The 15,279-nt window shown below is 38.6% G+C and overlaps 1 protein-coding gene across 1 annotated transcript in view; it reads right to left on the bottom strand.

Annotated features, from left to right (window-relative positions):
* Positions 1 to 8,162, bottom strand: part of Hyal4 (hyaluronidase 4) — a 10,363-nt gene extending 2,201 nt beyond the window's left edge. The window contains exons 1-2 of the mRNA XM_055608099.1: positions 7,209 to 8,162; positions 665 to 754 (exon numbers count right to left, since the gene is read on the bottom strand). Coding sequence (XP_055464074.1) covers positions 665 to 754; positions 7,209 to 8,162 — 1,044 coding nt within the window. The remainder of the gene's footprint in view (positions 1 to 664; positions 755 to 7,208) is intronic.
* Between the last annotated feature and the right edge of the window lie 7,117 nt (positions 8,163 to 15,279).

The raw sequence follows: 15,279 nt of genomic DNA, 5'->3' as shown, positions 1-15,279 counted from the left end.
TGTGTGTGTGTGTGTGTGTGTGTGTGTGTGTGTGTGTGTGTGTGTGTTTGTGTGTGTTATCCTTGAATATGAATACACATATGTTCTTGAATAATACATACATATACAATGAATACACACACACACACACACGTGCGCACACACACACATAAACTCATTGTGTAAGTCCTGTTACTCTAGATTCTTAAATCTAGAGAACCCAACTGGTTTCTCTGTAGGGAAAAAAGTACTTTCAATGGGAAGATTTATGTTTCTACTCCTCCAGACAGGGTACAACATATTTCATGTAGTGGTTCAGTGCAAGTAATCAAGCATCAAAAAAAATCTGAGGTGATTAGTAACAGTTCTACTACTAATTAGCCTGATTAGCTGTTGCCTTGATTGAGTTCCCCTCTTATCTTCTTGTCTATGAATGAAGAGAATACTCGGTAGCTGACATAAATAATAAGTGAGCAAACAGGAAAGTATACTCTCTCAGCACATGATAAATATCAAATAAATATTGGTGCTGGTTGCTATCCTTTAATAATTTTAGCCCGATCTAGGTGATAAGAACTGATTTTAACTTTTATCCTAAATCTGGCTTGCTATGGAAATAATCAGAACTTTGATTAGGGTAATTTCTACAGGAAAAAGAAGACTATTCCTTGAGGTACTGACTTACCTCAGATGAAGTTAAATTCATGTCTCCCCAAATAACAATGCCTGCAGCTCCCAACGAAGCACTTTCTCCTATGGTATTAATTAGATCTTGCTAGATAGAAGAGAACAAAGTTAATTAGTCATTAAAAGATAAATCAACTCACCAGGAATTAAGATTACAGGCTAATTGCAAATAGTCCTTAGAAATCACCCATTGCTTTCTTACAGTGATTTAAATATGAAACAGACTTATGCTCAGAATCATATTCTCTGATCATATACAATAGTGTGTACGTGTGTGTGTGTGTGTGTGTGTGTGTGTGTGTGTGTGTCTTTAGACAGAGACTCACTCTGTAGCCTTGGCTTCTCTGGAACGTAAGGTCAGGCTGACCATAAATTCATAAAAATCTTACTGCCTTTGCTTGCCTCTGAGTGCTGAGAATAAAAGCACATGCTACCATGCCTGGCTAATATAAATGTCTTTAAAGAAAAATACTACATTTTAATAGGAACGATATTATTTTTAAAATAATTGATATAGAAGCGATCACCAAAAGTTGTTTGTTTGACGTTGCTCACAAGCTAGCTATATGTATAAATGCAGAAACAGAATCCAAAGATTTTCCTTTCATTAAGACAAGCCCTTCAGCTTCCTTCTTGAATCTGTCACACACCTCTGTAGCATTTCACCAGCAGTCACTCAGTGGCTTCTTGTCCTTTAGAGTTCAAAGGCTGACAAGGGTACAGTGCTAATGTCTCCAGGCTTTGACTTTGTCCAGCCTTTATATGTGGTCCCTGAAACTATCTAGGTTAATTTCAGAGTACTGGATATAATGGGGTTTATCTGTGACTCATCCACCAATGACAAATCCACAAGGATTTTCCTAAATATGGTTAAGATAAAGGAATCAAGATTTCAGAAGAATTTGTGTTTTTTCTATTAAAGATTATCTTAGTGCTTAATGATAATTGTGGAGCTAGGAAATATAAGGGGGAAATTAGAGTTGGGTATATGTTGCTGTTTCCTAGCTTATTAAATTATAATGTATTCTCCCTCTATTCAGGATACTAAAAACTCACCTTTTACTCCAAGAATAATTTTTTTAAGTGATAGGAAGTGGTGAGCTAGAAAAAAAAATAGAACAACAACAAAAATATCAAATTGTCTCCAGTTTGGCCACCTTACGATAATGTCAATAACTGGAGGATTACTCTTTGTTTGACACTTCTAAAGTCTATCACTCAAATTAACAATTTTACAATGTCCGTCTTTAAACAGACTTCTACAGACATCTTTCTGGAGATTCTTGTAAGGTGACGAAGGGATTAAGTTTAAACTAAGTTACCTTTCCGGTCCATATCCATTTCTATCTTCCAAGCTACTATCAGATAGCCCACAGAGCAGGAAGGGGGGTGTTGGGGCACAAACGAGATGGTGTACATGAAAAGGTTTTGAAGGTTGCCAACAGTCCGGTAAATACAAACAGAAGAGAAAGCGCCCAGGCGGAGCCCAGACAGCAGCCTTTAGAATGTACCTCTCTTTACTCAAACACATAAGTAAGCAGAACTCAGACCTTTTAGCCCAGCAAGATGACAGTCACACAATGGGATCAGAAGGAAGTCTCAAAAGCCTGATTAAAATTAACATAGCATTATCCAACGAGGAATGGGGCATAGCGTTTACATGTTTTATTTATGTCATTTTATTTATGTCAATATATGAGTATATTTACCAAATATGGAAGCTACAGATTTATGTGGTAACAGTCATACCTTCTAAGGTTATTACTTTATTTTAAGTGTATTATTCCTTTGCTGTCATTATGCAAGGGTTTATTGGGACAGATTAAAGACATAGCAAGTCTTCAAATGCATCCTGACTAAAGATAAGAGTCTACTAACATTAAAAAAAATTATTGTCATATTTGTTCACTGTCCTCTGGAAGAGTTCAGGGTGATAAACTGAACTACAATTGTGGTCTGGAGATCAGAAAACCAAAGGCACTAAAAAAGCCATTGAGAAGAGGTCTTTGGGAGTATACAGGAGCCACCTAAAAGTTGGAACATCATGAATGGTAAAAAGAAAAGGAACAAAGTAGGTATAGCAAAAATGAGCCTCTGGGTCCCAGTCTGGCCGATGGCTGCTGTACTTTTGCCCATGATCCTCAAATTCAGATCAGTGTTTCAGGAGCTAATAAATACTTTGGTTGCAGGGCAAAAGGAAATCTGAAATTACCAGAAAACTTCCTCCATCCATGTTAGTTAGCTTTCATAGTGCCAAGATGTTGTATAAGCAACTGAGGAAGAAAAGACATTACTGACCTGACCTTTTCTTGTTGTTGTTTGTTTGTTTTGTTTTTACAAGAGAAGGTTTTTCTGTGTGGCCTTAGCTGTCCTGGACTTGCTTTGTAGACCAAACTTGACTGGAACTCTCAGAAATCCACCTGCCTCTGTCCCCCTGAGTGCAGGGATTATAGGTGTGTGCCAGTGTGCTTAGAATGACCTTACCTATTATTTGGTAAGACAGTTGTAAAACTAAGCACCCTAGCAAGATGTACCCACTGGTACAATAATGTCACAACTGGTAGAGGGGTAATCAGCCATGTTGTGCTTGGATTTGTGGTCCACTCAACAGGAGAAAATTCATGTCTAGTAATGTAAACCTGGTCGAAGGCCTGTTGCTGGTGAGGTCATAGGGCCTAGAGTGAAACCTATCACTGCAATTTTGCTAAGTGGTCATATGTCAAACTGCCTTTAATCTCTTATATTTATTATATCCATAAATATGTGCTATTCTTTACTTTGCTTAGAGGAGCTTCTTTTTGTAGTGAGCAGTGATTCAAACAAATTCATAACTTTTTAATAGGCTGAGAATAAAAGTCTATGAGTCCTTAACCCTAATTGGGACATTATGTCTTTCCTCTGCTCTCTATTATTCTAAGGTTTGGGTAACATCAAGGAAGTGAGGACAGGAAAAAAATGCATGAGCTGCTAGGTGAAAAGGAATGCTTTGAAATGCTGCCTCCTCTACAGAGCCTGGCTATTGCACTTAGGAACTTAAGGAAGCTACACTTTCCTGAACAAGATCAAGCTACTTAAAATTCTAGTCTGACTGGGAGCAAGAATTTCATGTGGCTCCATTGCTAACTGGGAAACTATTGACCATTGGTGGTTGTTGGAGAAATAAGGAATCATTTCCCTTCGCGACTGTGGCCACGAGTAAGTTGCTCATACTCCATGGGATGGCCCCAGACCCATAAACAAGCAGGTGGCTGTCTGTTTTCCATTGAATGGTTTTGGCATCTTTGTCAAAAATCAGTTGCCCATAAGTGTGTGGGTTTATGTCAGGGTCTTCTGTTCGATTCCATCGATCCACCATTCTGTTTCTATGCCAGTACCATGCAATTTTTAGTATTGTTGCTCTATAGTACAGCTTGAGATCAGGGATGGAAGATACCTCCAGAAGATCTTTTATTGTAGAGGATTGTTTTAGCAATTCTGGGTTTCTTGTTATTCCATACAAAGTTGAGAATTTTTCTTTCCAGGTCTGTAAAGAATTGTGTTGGTAATTTGATGGGAATTGCACTGAATCTGTAGATTGATTTTGGTAAGATGGCCATTTTTACTATGTTAATCCTGCCAAGCCATGAGCCTGAGAGATCTTTCCATCTTTTGATATGTTCTTCTAATTCTCTCTTCAGAGACTGAAATTTTTTTTTCATACAAGTCTTTGACTTGCTTGGTTAGGTTCACACCAAGGTACTTTATGTCCTTTGTGGCTATTGTGAAGGGTGTTATTTCCCTAATTTTTTTCTCAGCCCTTTTGTCTTTTGTATACAGGAGGGCTACTGATTTTTTTGAGTTAATTTTGTATCCGGCTACATTGCTGAAGGTGTTTATCAGCTGTAGGAGTTCCCTGGTAGAGTTTTTGGAGTCACTCACGTATACTATCATATCATCTGCAAATAGTGATAATTTGACTTCTTCCTTTCCAGTTTGTATCCCCTTGATCTCCTTCAACTGTCTTATTGCTCTAGCAAGAACTTCCAGAACTATGTTGAAGAGATATAGAGAGAGTGGGCAGCCTTGCCTTGTCCCTGATTTCAGTGAGAATTATTTAAGTTTCTCTCCATTGAGTTTGATATTGGCTATAGGTTTGCTATATATTGCCTTTACTATGTTCATGTATGTACTATGTATCCCTGATCTCTCTCCAAGACTTTAAAAATGAATGGATGTTGGATTTTGTCAAATGCCGTTTCAGCATCTAAGGAGATGATCATGTGGTTTTTCTCCTTCAGTTTGTTTATATGGTGGATTACACTGATGGATTTCCGTATGTTGAACCACCCCTGCATGCCTGGGATGAAGCTTACTTGGTATAGTGCATGATATCTTTGATGTGTTCTTGGATTCGGTTTGCAAGTATTTTGTTGAGTATTTCTGCATCAATGTTCATGAGGGAGATTGGCTGAAATTTTACCATTCAATGAAAAAAAGATAGCATCTTCAACAAATGGTGCTGGTCTAAATGGATGTCTACATGTAGAAAAATGAAAATAGATCCATACTTATCACCCTGCACAAAACTAAAGTCCAAGTGGATCAAAGACCTCAACATAAAACCAGACACACTAAACCGCTTAGAAGAAAAAGTGGGGAAGAGCCTTGATCTCATTGGCACAGGAGACATCTTCCCAAACACAATACCAACAGCACAGGCTCTAAGGGCAACAATCAATAAATGGGACCTCATGAAACAGAAAAGCTTCTGTAAAGCAAAGGACACTGTCGTCAGAACAAAACGACTGCCTACAGATTGGGAAAGGGTCTTCACCAACCCTATATCTGACAGAGGATATCCAGTATATATAAAGAACTCAAGAAGTTAAACAGCAAAAAAATCTAGTAATCCAATTTAAAAATGGAGTACAGAGCTAAACAGAGAATTCTCAATAGAGGAATATGCGAATGGCAGAGAAACACTGAAAGAAATGCTCAACCTCATTAGCCATCAGGGAAATGCAAATCAAACGACCCCAAGATTTCACCTTACACCCATCAGAATGGCTAAGATCAAAACCTCAAGTGACAACACATGCTGGAAAGGTTGTGGAGAAAGAGGAACCCTCCTCTATTGCTGGTGGGAATGTAAACTTGTAAAACTACTGTGGAAAGCAATCTGGCGCTTCCTGAGACAACTAGGAATAGCGCTTCCTCAAGATCCGGCTATACCACTCCTAGGCATATACCCAAAAGAGGCTCAAGTACACAATAAGGACATTTGCTCAACCATATTTGTAGCAGCCTTATTTGTAATAGCCAGAAGCTGGAAACAACCCAGATGCCCCTCAGTGGAGGAATGGATACAGAAATTGTGGTACATCTACACAATGGAATATTACTCAACAATAAAAAAAAAAAAAAAAAAAAAAAAAAAACAAGGAAATCATGAAATTTGCAGGTAAATGGTGGGATCTGAAAAAGATCATCCTGAGTGAGCTGTCCCAGAAGCAGAAAGATGCAACGGTATATACTGACTCATAAAGACATATAATATAAGATAAACCTAATAAAATCTGTACACCTAAAGAAACTAATCAAGAGGGAGGACTCTGGCTAAAATGCTCAATTCCTATCCAGAAAGGCAAAGAGGATGGACATCAGAAGAAGGAGAAAAGAGGGAACAAGTCAGGAGCCTGACACAGAGGACCTCTGAAAGGCTCTGCCCTGCAGACTTTCAATGCAGATGCTGAGACTTATGGGCAACCTTTGGGCAGAGTGCAGGGAATCTTTGGGAAAGAAGTGGGAAACAGTAAGATCTGGAGAGGACAGGAACTCCACAAGGAGAGCAACAGAACCAAAAAATCTGCACATAGGGGTCTTTTCTGAGACTGATATTCTAAACAAGGACTATGCATGGAGATAACCTAAGACCCCTGCAGAGATGTAGCCCATGGCAGTTCAGTATCCAAGTGGGTTCCATTGTAATAGGAACAGGGACTGTATCTGACATGAACTGATTGACCTGCTCTTTAATTACCTCCCCCCTGAGTGGGGAGCAGCCTTACCAGGCCACAGAAGAAGACAATGCAGCCACTCCTGATGAGACCTAATTGACTAGGATCAGAAGGAAGGAAAAGAAGACCTCCCCTATCAGTGGACTTGGGGAGGGGCATGCATGCAGAAGGTGGAGGAAGGGAGGGATTGGGATGGGAGGAAGGAGGGAACCACAAGGGATACAAAGTGAATAAAGTGTAATTAAAAAAGAATTAAAAAAAAAAAACAATCTCCCACAACAACCAGTAATAGGGAATTCAGCTTCTGCTAGCACAATGTGTTAGTTCATTCTCACCTTGCTGTGTCCTTTAAAAGGAATGTTAATAAGAAAGGTAACAAAATTTAGTTCCCATAAAGAAAGAGTCTATGCCAATCAGTTGTCTAGAAAAAAAATAACATGCCAGCTTTCCACTAAGTGGTATTCTTCAAAGGAAATAAATAACTAAGAACTGTTTCTTTTAGAGATACAGGGGATTGCCTCCACCATGGCACAAAGAGAGTCTTACCTTAGAAAGAAAAAGTAAAGGCTCCTCTTTGTAGCTCAGCCGCGTATAGATGAATACAGGAAGAGCATAATTACGTGATGTCATGGTGGAGATTCTCATTGATTCACGGACCCGAAATTGTGAGAAGTGCAAAGTATTGTCAGTGTCTCTGAAGGATTTCTTGACACCAACAGCAGGATACAGGGCAGTGCTGCTGTTCCAAAGCCAGAAGAGATCGTTGTTCCTTAAAACTTCCTCTTCTGGACATGACCCACTGTAATTTGCGGCATACAAATTATAATTGTGGCAGTCAGGATATAAATAATAACCCCAAAGGCCCTTGGGTCGGCTCTTAATTCCTAATTTGATAGTTTCCTCCATGAAAGCTTTTGCACTTTTCTCAAAAGTTGCTTTGGCTAAATGCTCAGTATCAGCAGCTGACATGTTCGCTTTCATTTCAGAAATAAGTTTCCTTGACTGCTGTCTGTAGATATCCTTCATGTTCCAGTTCCGGGCCCACTGTGGGCGCCAGTATTCCCAATCTATGACAGCAAGTCCACTGAAATTCTCAGCTGGGATGTAGTAATTAATGTCCTGGGCAGCTTTTTCCAGGTGTGCTTGTAAGCTTGTGTTTTGGGGAAGACCCCCATTGACGGGGATCCCTCCTGATGTATACCACGGGTAATACCCCAACTTGTTGATGTAAAATATAGTAACATTTTGTCCCCTGTCTTTGAGCCGAGGGCTTCCAATCATCTGAAACACTTTTAAATTCAGTGTGAAATTATATTTCATCAAACACAGTTCTGTTGGGGCATTCCAAGCAGCTATAAAAGGTTTCCTTTGGTAAACTGGAAGTCGAGCAGGTTTTAGAGATGAGATAGACTTCAGGATAAAAAATACGAGAAGCCCTGATGTAATGTGTACTGGTTGAACAACACAGAGTCTTAAATGTCCTTCAGATAATAGTTTCATGATAAGATAGAAACTCCCACGACCTCTTCTTCAATGTAATCCAAAAAGCCTGTGGAAAAATTCAGTTTTCCATTAGTGATTACTTCCAAGAGAAGGAATGCTGTTGCTGTTTACTTATATTTTGACAGCATAATTTATTTTAAAGTTATGATGATTCTGACAAATGAATTGAGATGTGAAATCAAGTGTCATGGTCAGGTTTCTACAGAGGTAAGCAAAAAAATTTCAAGAAGAGTCCAAGGAGTACGAAACCTGTATGCCCACCATGAAATATGAGTAAGATGTGTGGTTTATAATGAAAAACAGATGTGAGATGATACAATCACTTTGGAAAGCTTGCTAATATCAGGCAGGCATTACATGTAGATGCTTTAGTTGTTCCGTCATAAGAATTACGTAGCAGTCTATAATTAATTGCATTTCCAGTTTGGAAGAGAGAAAACTGAGACATAAATGGGATGCCCTGTTTGGTGTCCCATTACATGAAAAATAAGGCACTGCGAGCAAATACTAGAAAAATGCATGCTAACATAATGGAGTGATTACTCTGGCTGTGAGGGACAAGGAGCGGAGGAACACTAGGGGCTGATTTAAGATGGTAAGAGACAAAGAACTGTCACATTTCTCTTTTGGTTTTCTGGGGGAAAGTACAAAAGACTTACTTTTAGATACTCACTGCAAAGATCAGTGAAACGGAGATGCCTTGTGCTTAGGTGTATCACCGTGATATTGAGACATGTAGTCGTCTGCTCATTAAGTGGCCAGAAAACAGACCCATTTCCACTTCCTCTATGGTGAATTCTGCACCAACTGCCTTGATGAAATGTGCTTCACTAAGTAGACCCAAAATCCAAACGCTTCCCCAGCTTTCAGTGCAGCTCTGATGCTGATTTGGACCTTGAAAAAAATCCCTTAGATGCATCCTGATCAAGCCTTTGAACTGAGATCTTGGGATTCAAAGACTCTAAGAGGTGGTGGTGATAGCATTCCAACATGGAGGAGGTAGGGAGAAGCTCCGTGAATAAAATGCTGTTGTAGAAGTATGAGAACCTGAGTCTGGATGCCCAGCACCCACATAAAAGCAGGGATAGTGGGACTCCCCTGCAACCTCAGCACTGCGGGAATGTAAACAGTTGGATCCCTGGAGGTCGCTAGCCAGCTACCTGGCTGAATTAATGAGTTTAAGGTTCGGAAGGAGACCCTCTCCTAAAAACTAAGATGGAAATGATAAAGGGAGATACTGGGCACTGAGCTCTGCTCTTCACATGCTCTTGAGCAGGTAAGTGCACCTGCATTCACATTCACACCACACACACACATACACACACAACAGAAGTGGCCTGGTTGGTGGGACACCGAACCTCCATGTTTCCGCTGTGTGGTAACAACATTGTTCTTCTGGCACAGATCTTTTCTGTTCACATGTGGTACATTTTATTTCAAATCAGAGACTGCGACAGAGGCTCTTTCAGTGGAACCTCTGGCTTGGTGAGAATTATAGAGAGATAAATAAATGTATGGTTATACAGATACAGGTTTCTCAATGAGTTTTTCTCATAATTTTTTAATTAAAACTTTAGCACCAATTGTATTGTAATACAATCCATTTTATTTATATGGCTCTTGAAGGCCCATAATTTATTATAAATCTATTTCACATCATGATCACAGAACACCGGAATACCTTCTTTTGAACAAATTTTAGAACTGTTGTGCTTTCTGTGTTCTTCCTTTCTATTTTTTCTCCCCAACAAAATAAGCTTAACTTTTTAAATATATAAAAATGACTATTTCAGTGATTGCTCTCACATAGCTGTTTTCTCTGGGCGAAATCCCTTCTTCCATGAGGGAGGGTCAGTATGCACAGGACAGCAAAAATTTACACGATTCATAAGATGTACAAGGCCACTCCCCAAAGCCCTGTAATTCACACCCAGCTGTTGGGGTAGAGCCTGCTCAGTGGTGAAGACGCACGCACAAAAGGTGCAGGAAGAGCTGGTTATGCAGCTTTTGTGAGTAATCACCCATCACCTGGAGGCTTAGCCTCCTTGGTGAAGCTTTCCTGTGTCATCCAAGGCTGGAGTAGGAGTGAAGCTTCTCAGTGATGGGTGGCTGACAAGGACAGTCACTCATGCTCCAGGAAGCAGTCCCTTACCTGTCTTCTCATAAGCAACCCCAGTCATTGGGTGGGAACCTATCTTTGGTCTGTTGGTGTTCTCTACTTGAATAAATAATCCATTTTTATGAATCTCCTTAGGAAAAGACACATAACACTAGTATTTGGAAATTTCACTGTCTTTCAGTGTGAGAAGTTACGTTTCTTTCTGAAGCAGAACCATGTTATGTCTTTAAGAAACACGATCTAAGAGAGAATATGAACTCTAATTCTCCAGCTTGTGTCTGTGGTAGTTCTGCTCACTCTGTGCTCTTTGAACTCCTGTGCCTCACTCTCTGGTTGGCATCTCCTCAAAGACAGCTTTCTTATCGCACAGTCATCTCACTGAATTCAACAAATTGTGGGCATGTTAGGGCTGTGTTCTGACCTCCCATGTTTAGTTGATGCATGCTTGAGCTTGCAGTGCTCATCAGCTTTATAGCCGTCCTCTTCCTGAAATAGCTCTTTCTTTCAGCCTTCAGTACCCTCAACTATAAGTTATCATGCTCATTAAAACTACATAAGATGAAGAGATTTGGCCCCCTAAGGAAAGAGCTAGAGAAATGATACTTGCATATCATTTTTTTAAGGTTTATATCTTAAGTGATTAGGGTTAGGATTAGGGTTGCATAGATATTTTCAGCTCTTTCTAAGGCCTTGAGCCTACACTTCCTTCCATATCCGGATGAATGAGAAACAATTTCATTGCAATGAAATTTGCCAAGTAGTAGTAGCAAATGGTTTATGCTATGTTATAACCAGGTGAATTAAGCACCTGACAAAATAGCAAATAGGTAACTTGAGTATTAATTTGCTTACATTTTATTTCCCCAAGATTTCTAATTTCATTCACAATAGTTACAAACCTTGACACTTGAAAACATGTCAATTGCCATGCCACTGTGGAGCACACCTCTAATCCCAGCACACAGGAGGCAGAGGCAAGAGGATCTCTGGGAGTTTGAGGCCAGCCTTATCTATACAGAGTGAGTTCCAGGAGAGCCAATGATACCCAGAGAAACCTGTCTTAAAAAAAACAAATAAACAAAAAACAAAAGAAAGAAAACATGTAAACTGAAATTATAATTTCTCCTTGTAATATGAGAGGCTCTTCTCACACAGTAAAGAAATTGAGAAGTGTATAAATCATAAATTTTGGATTGCCCTAAGATTACAATAAATGTTTTTTAAATACTTATGCAAAGGCAGAAGGAATTCCAGCCTGGAAAAGCATCCAGTTCTTGACACATCCAACACACTCTACCAAAGAAACCTTGTTGCGTTTGCTCTTGTTGTTGTCAGATACACTTAAGCAGTAACATAAGATTATATTTCTTACTCTATCATGACATGTAACCTGTGTCTAGTATTTCAGGTGCTTTATTCTCTGAAAAAGATGGCCACAGATTGTTTTTATTAAAAATGTTCAACATCCTTTACATAGAAAAAATAAATTGGCATCAAATTATTAACTCTCTGCCCCCTAGATTTCCATGATTATGAAAGCCAACAACATTTCTTTTAAGGATAATAACAGTATTGTCAACAAATAAAAATGACTCGAGATACATGATCATTTACTTTGTTAACAGGAAAGAAAAGCTAGATTATGGTTGCTTAATTTAAAAAAAAATGTATTTCCTGCTTACTTTAAGAATCATGCACGGACTGGAGAAATGGCTCGGCTGTTAAGAATATTTGTTGCGGGATGGCTCAGAGGTTAAGAGCACTGGCTGCTCTTCCAGAGGTCCTGAGTTCAATTCCCAGCAACCACATGGTGGCTCCCAACCATCTATTATAAGATCTGGTGCCCTCTTCTGGCCTGCAGGTGTGCGTGACATTGTGTACATCTTTAAAAAAAGAATCATGCGCTCAGATGTAACCCATAGACTCAGTCTGCAGGGGCTGTCCCTGGTATGAACTCAGTGGCTGGCTCTTTGATCACCTCCTCCTCCTCGAGGGGAGCAGCCTTGCCAGGCCACAGAAGAAGACAATGAAGCCAGTCCTGATGAGACCTGATAGGCCAGGGTCAGATGGAAGGGGAGGAGGACCTCCCTATCCGTGGACTAGGGGAAAAAATTAGGGGAAGAAGAGGGAAGGAGGATGGGGTTGGGAGGAAATGAGGGAGGGGGCCACAACTGGGATACAAAGTGAACAGATTTATAATAAATAATAAATAAAAAAAAGAAATGTACAACATCTAAAATTCTATTACATGTAAAAGAAAAAAAAAAAACCTCCAAAAAATAATCTAAGCTGAGGAGACAAGTCATAAGACAACAAGTAATTGTGGATAAAGGTACAAGTGAAAATAGAATTTTAAATACTGAGTTTGTTAAGGTTCACACGATTTTGGGGGGTTTTGTTGTTGTTATTGGGTGTTTTTTATTTTGTTTTGTTTTGTTTTTTGCTTAGAAAAGTTACATATTATGAGTCTCAAAACAAAAGTCATGAAAGTTGAAACTTGAGTCTCTGCACATGATTGTTTCATGGCTTGTTGTTTGTTTTTGTTTTGTTTTGGTTTGGTTTGGTTTGGTTTTTTAAGTTTTCTTATCTTCGTCCATGAAATGAATGTTCAATTCCTTGCCTATGGCTACCTAGCAGGTACTTAACAATTAGGACCTCATAAGAGGCTTGCTTCCATATAAGTGAATTCTGAATGACAGTTGCAGTAAATACTATGCCTAGGATGTCTTGGCTAGTGCTACAAGAGCCTCATGTCTGTCATCAGGTATCACAAGGGACAGTTGTATTCTTTCATAGGCAGCCTAGATGCTGGAGTTACTCTGTCTCTACTTGATTAGCACAAGAGAGACCCGTGTTCTAGAGAAAACCTCATATGGAAAGAATATTTTATGTAAACATATAAAATAGAAAATAAGTTTATTTTATCATAAGTTTATTATTTATCATATTATTTATTAATTGTCAATCAATATATAAGCATGTGCGTGTATTGGGTGAAACTTTGTCTTGCAAGGTTTCTGTTTTGCTTCTTCCTGTTCTTGAGTGATTTCTTTGAGAAAAAGAACACCTATAAATTACTTACTCATCTGGGAATGAAGGAATAAGAAACGATAAGTTTATTCCCTAACCTACTCTGTTTAGCTAGTAATTTCTCAAGTTCTCACTTTCTGTTTGATATTTATAGACATTATGCAGATAACTTTGGCTCCATCCTAACAAAATTTTTCAACTTTAAGCTTTTACCTATCCAATAGATTTAATTATTTAAGATTTATCTTTCTTGTACCATTTTGTACTTATCCTTTCTTTTTTAGAAAAACACATCTATATGAGTATATTTATTTTTACCCTTTTCCTAATTAGGAAGAGATTTTTCTTTCACAAAATGGATATTGATCATTTCTAACTATGCAGTCAGTTTCTGAGTACTTGGATAAAATTTAAATATTTTTATGATACAAATATCTATTTTGTGTATCCTTTCCAATGTGACATGTTTCCTAAAAACTGAAACATTCCTAAGAACTGTAAATAGCAAATCTTTCAGTATTAATCATTATGGCAGCTATAATTATTGTAGAATGGAGTGTAAGGCATTACTAAAGATTAGGAAAAGTATTTTATTGAATAAATATACTGTTACTGTCATGAAAATAGTTAGCATGAGGAATTCTTTGCCACTATTAATTATAAAATGACTAAAGCTCTCTCATAAACAGGTATTGAAGCTATTTACTAGGCCTGCTCTATGAAATATCATTCAATTCATCAAAAGTTAAAGCTATGATACACACTACAAAAACTTGCTTTTCCAAGAAACTATTGATATAAAATAGAAGTAAATCAGCCTTGATTTATTTAGCATAAAAGTGAGAAATTTTCAAATATAAACATATAGTGTATAAAAACTATTAAATTTAATTTACAACTACCAGTGACAAATACATTTTTAAGAGACTGGAGTCCCCAAAAGCAGCTCATATTTTAGAAGGCACTTCATTTGAACAATAAAGTTAGGCTAAGAAAGAAATTGGAATATTCAAGTCAGTGAAGATTAGTTTTCTTCTAGCTGTTGTAAGAAGACATTTTGAAAAACTATTTTTAAATTTTTTCAGACAGAACAAAAAGTATAGTTTACCTTTGCTTTTGTTTGCCTGCTGGTCCTTTATTCACCTGGTACAGAGCAGAGGCTGAGTGGCGAGGACACCTCACGGGTCCCAAAAGCCTGTCATTACAGAGCTGACTCAGTCCTCCAAGCTAAACAGGAGGCCTGCATTAAATCTCTTTATAATCAAAGTCAGGCTCCCTTAACACTATCTTAGTATAAATGAGCATTGCTTTCTTAAAATATCCAATTTAAATTTGCTGACTTGAGGGGAAGAAAAGAAAACTGGTTGAGATTCCAGTGGTAAAGACCGTGCACGTAAGATTTCCAGACTGACGAGCAAAGTGGGGCAAGGGCTCGTGCACTGTGTGCTAGCTTAACAAACAGGCCCTAATGTGCTGGCCTCGACAGCAGAATAATTGACTCTTAAGTGGAGCAATTAGTATCACCCTGACAAAATTTATGAACCACCCAGAACCAGTGGCTCAAGATGGTAACTTAAGCACATATGCCTTTATTGAATGTACCATTCTCTGCACGTGGTATTAGATGAAATAAATGTAAAGCTGAAAACGAGAAGGCTGGATATGACTCACACACTGAAAACGGGTGAAATCGAATAAGGAAATGTGAAAAATAAAACAACAAACAAGGTCCGTAGTAAAACAGTAATATAGAGGCCTCAGCTGTCCCTTTCCTTAAAAGAGACTTCTGTGACTGACACGAGGAAACCATGAAAGTGGATGGAAGGCAATTATCAGAGCTCTCGGTTGGAATGCTATGTACAGCTCTGAGAACCAGTCAGACTTCTCTGCCATTTGCAAAGTGTGTGGAGTGGCAAGCAGGAGAGACACCTGACCTCACAATACTTAAACAGCTCTTCCTATAGA

The sequence above is a fragment of the Psammomys obesus genome, unplaced genomic scaffold (genome assembly GCF_907164565.1).
Source record: "Psammomys obesus unplaced genomic scaffold, mPsaObe1.curated_primary_1811, whole genome shotgun sequence".
NCBI classification, from domain to species: Eukaryota; Metazoa; Chordata; class Mammalia; order Rodentia; family Muridae; genus Psammomys; species Psammomys obesus.
Note: the sequence above shows the minus strand (reverse complement) of the source record. Positions and strands in the feature narration are given on the sequence as shown.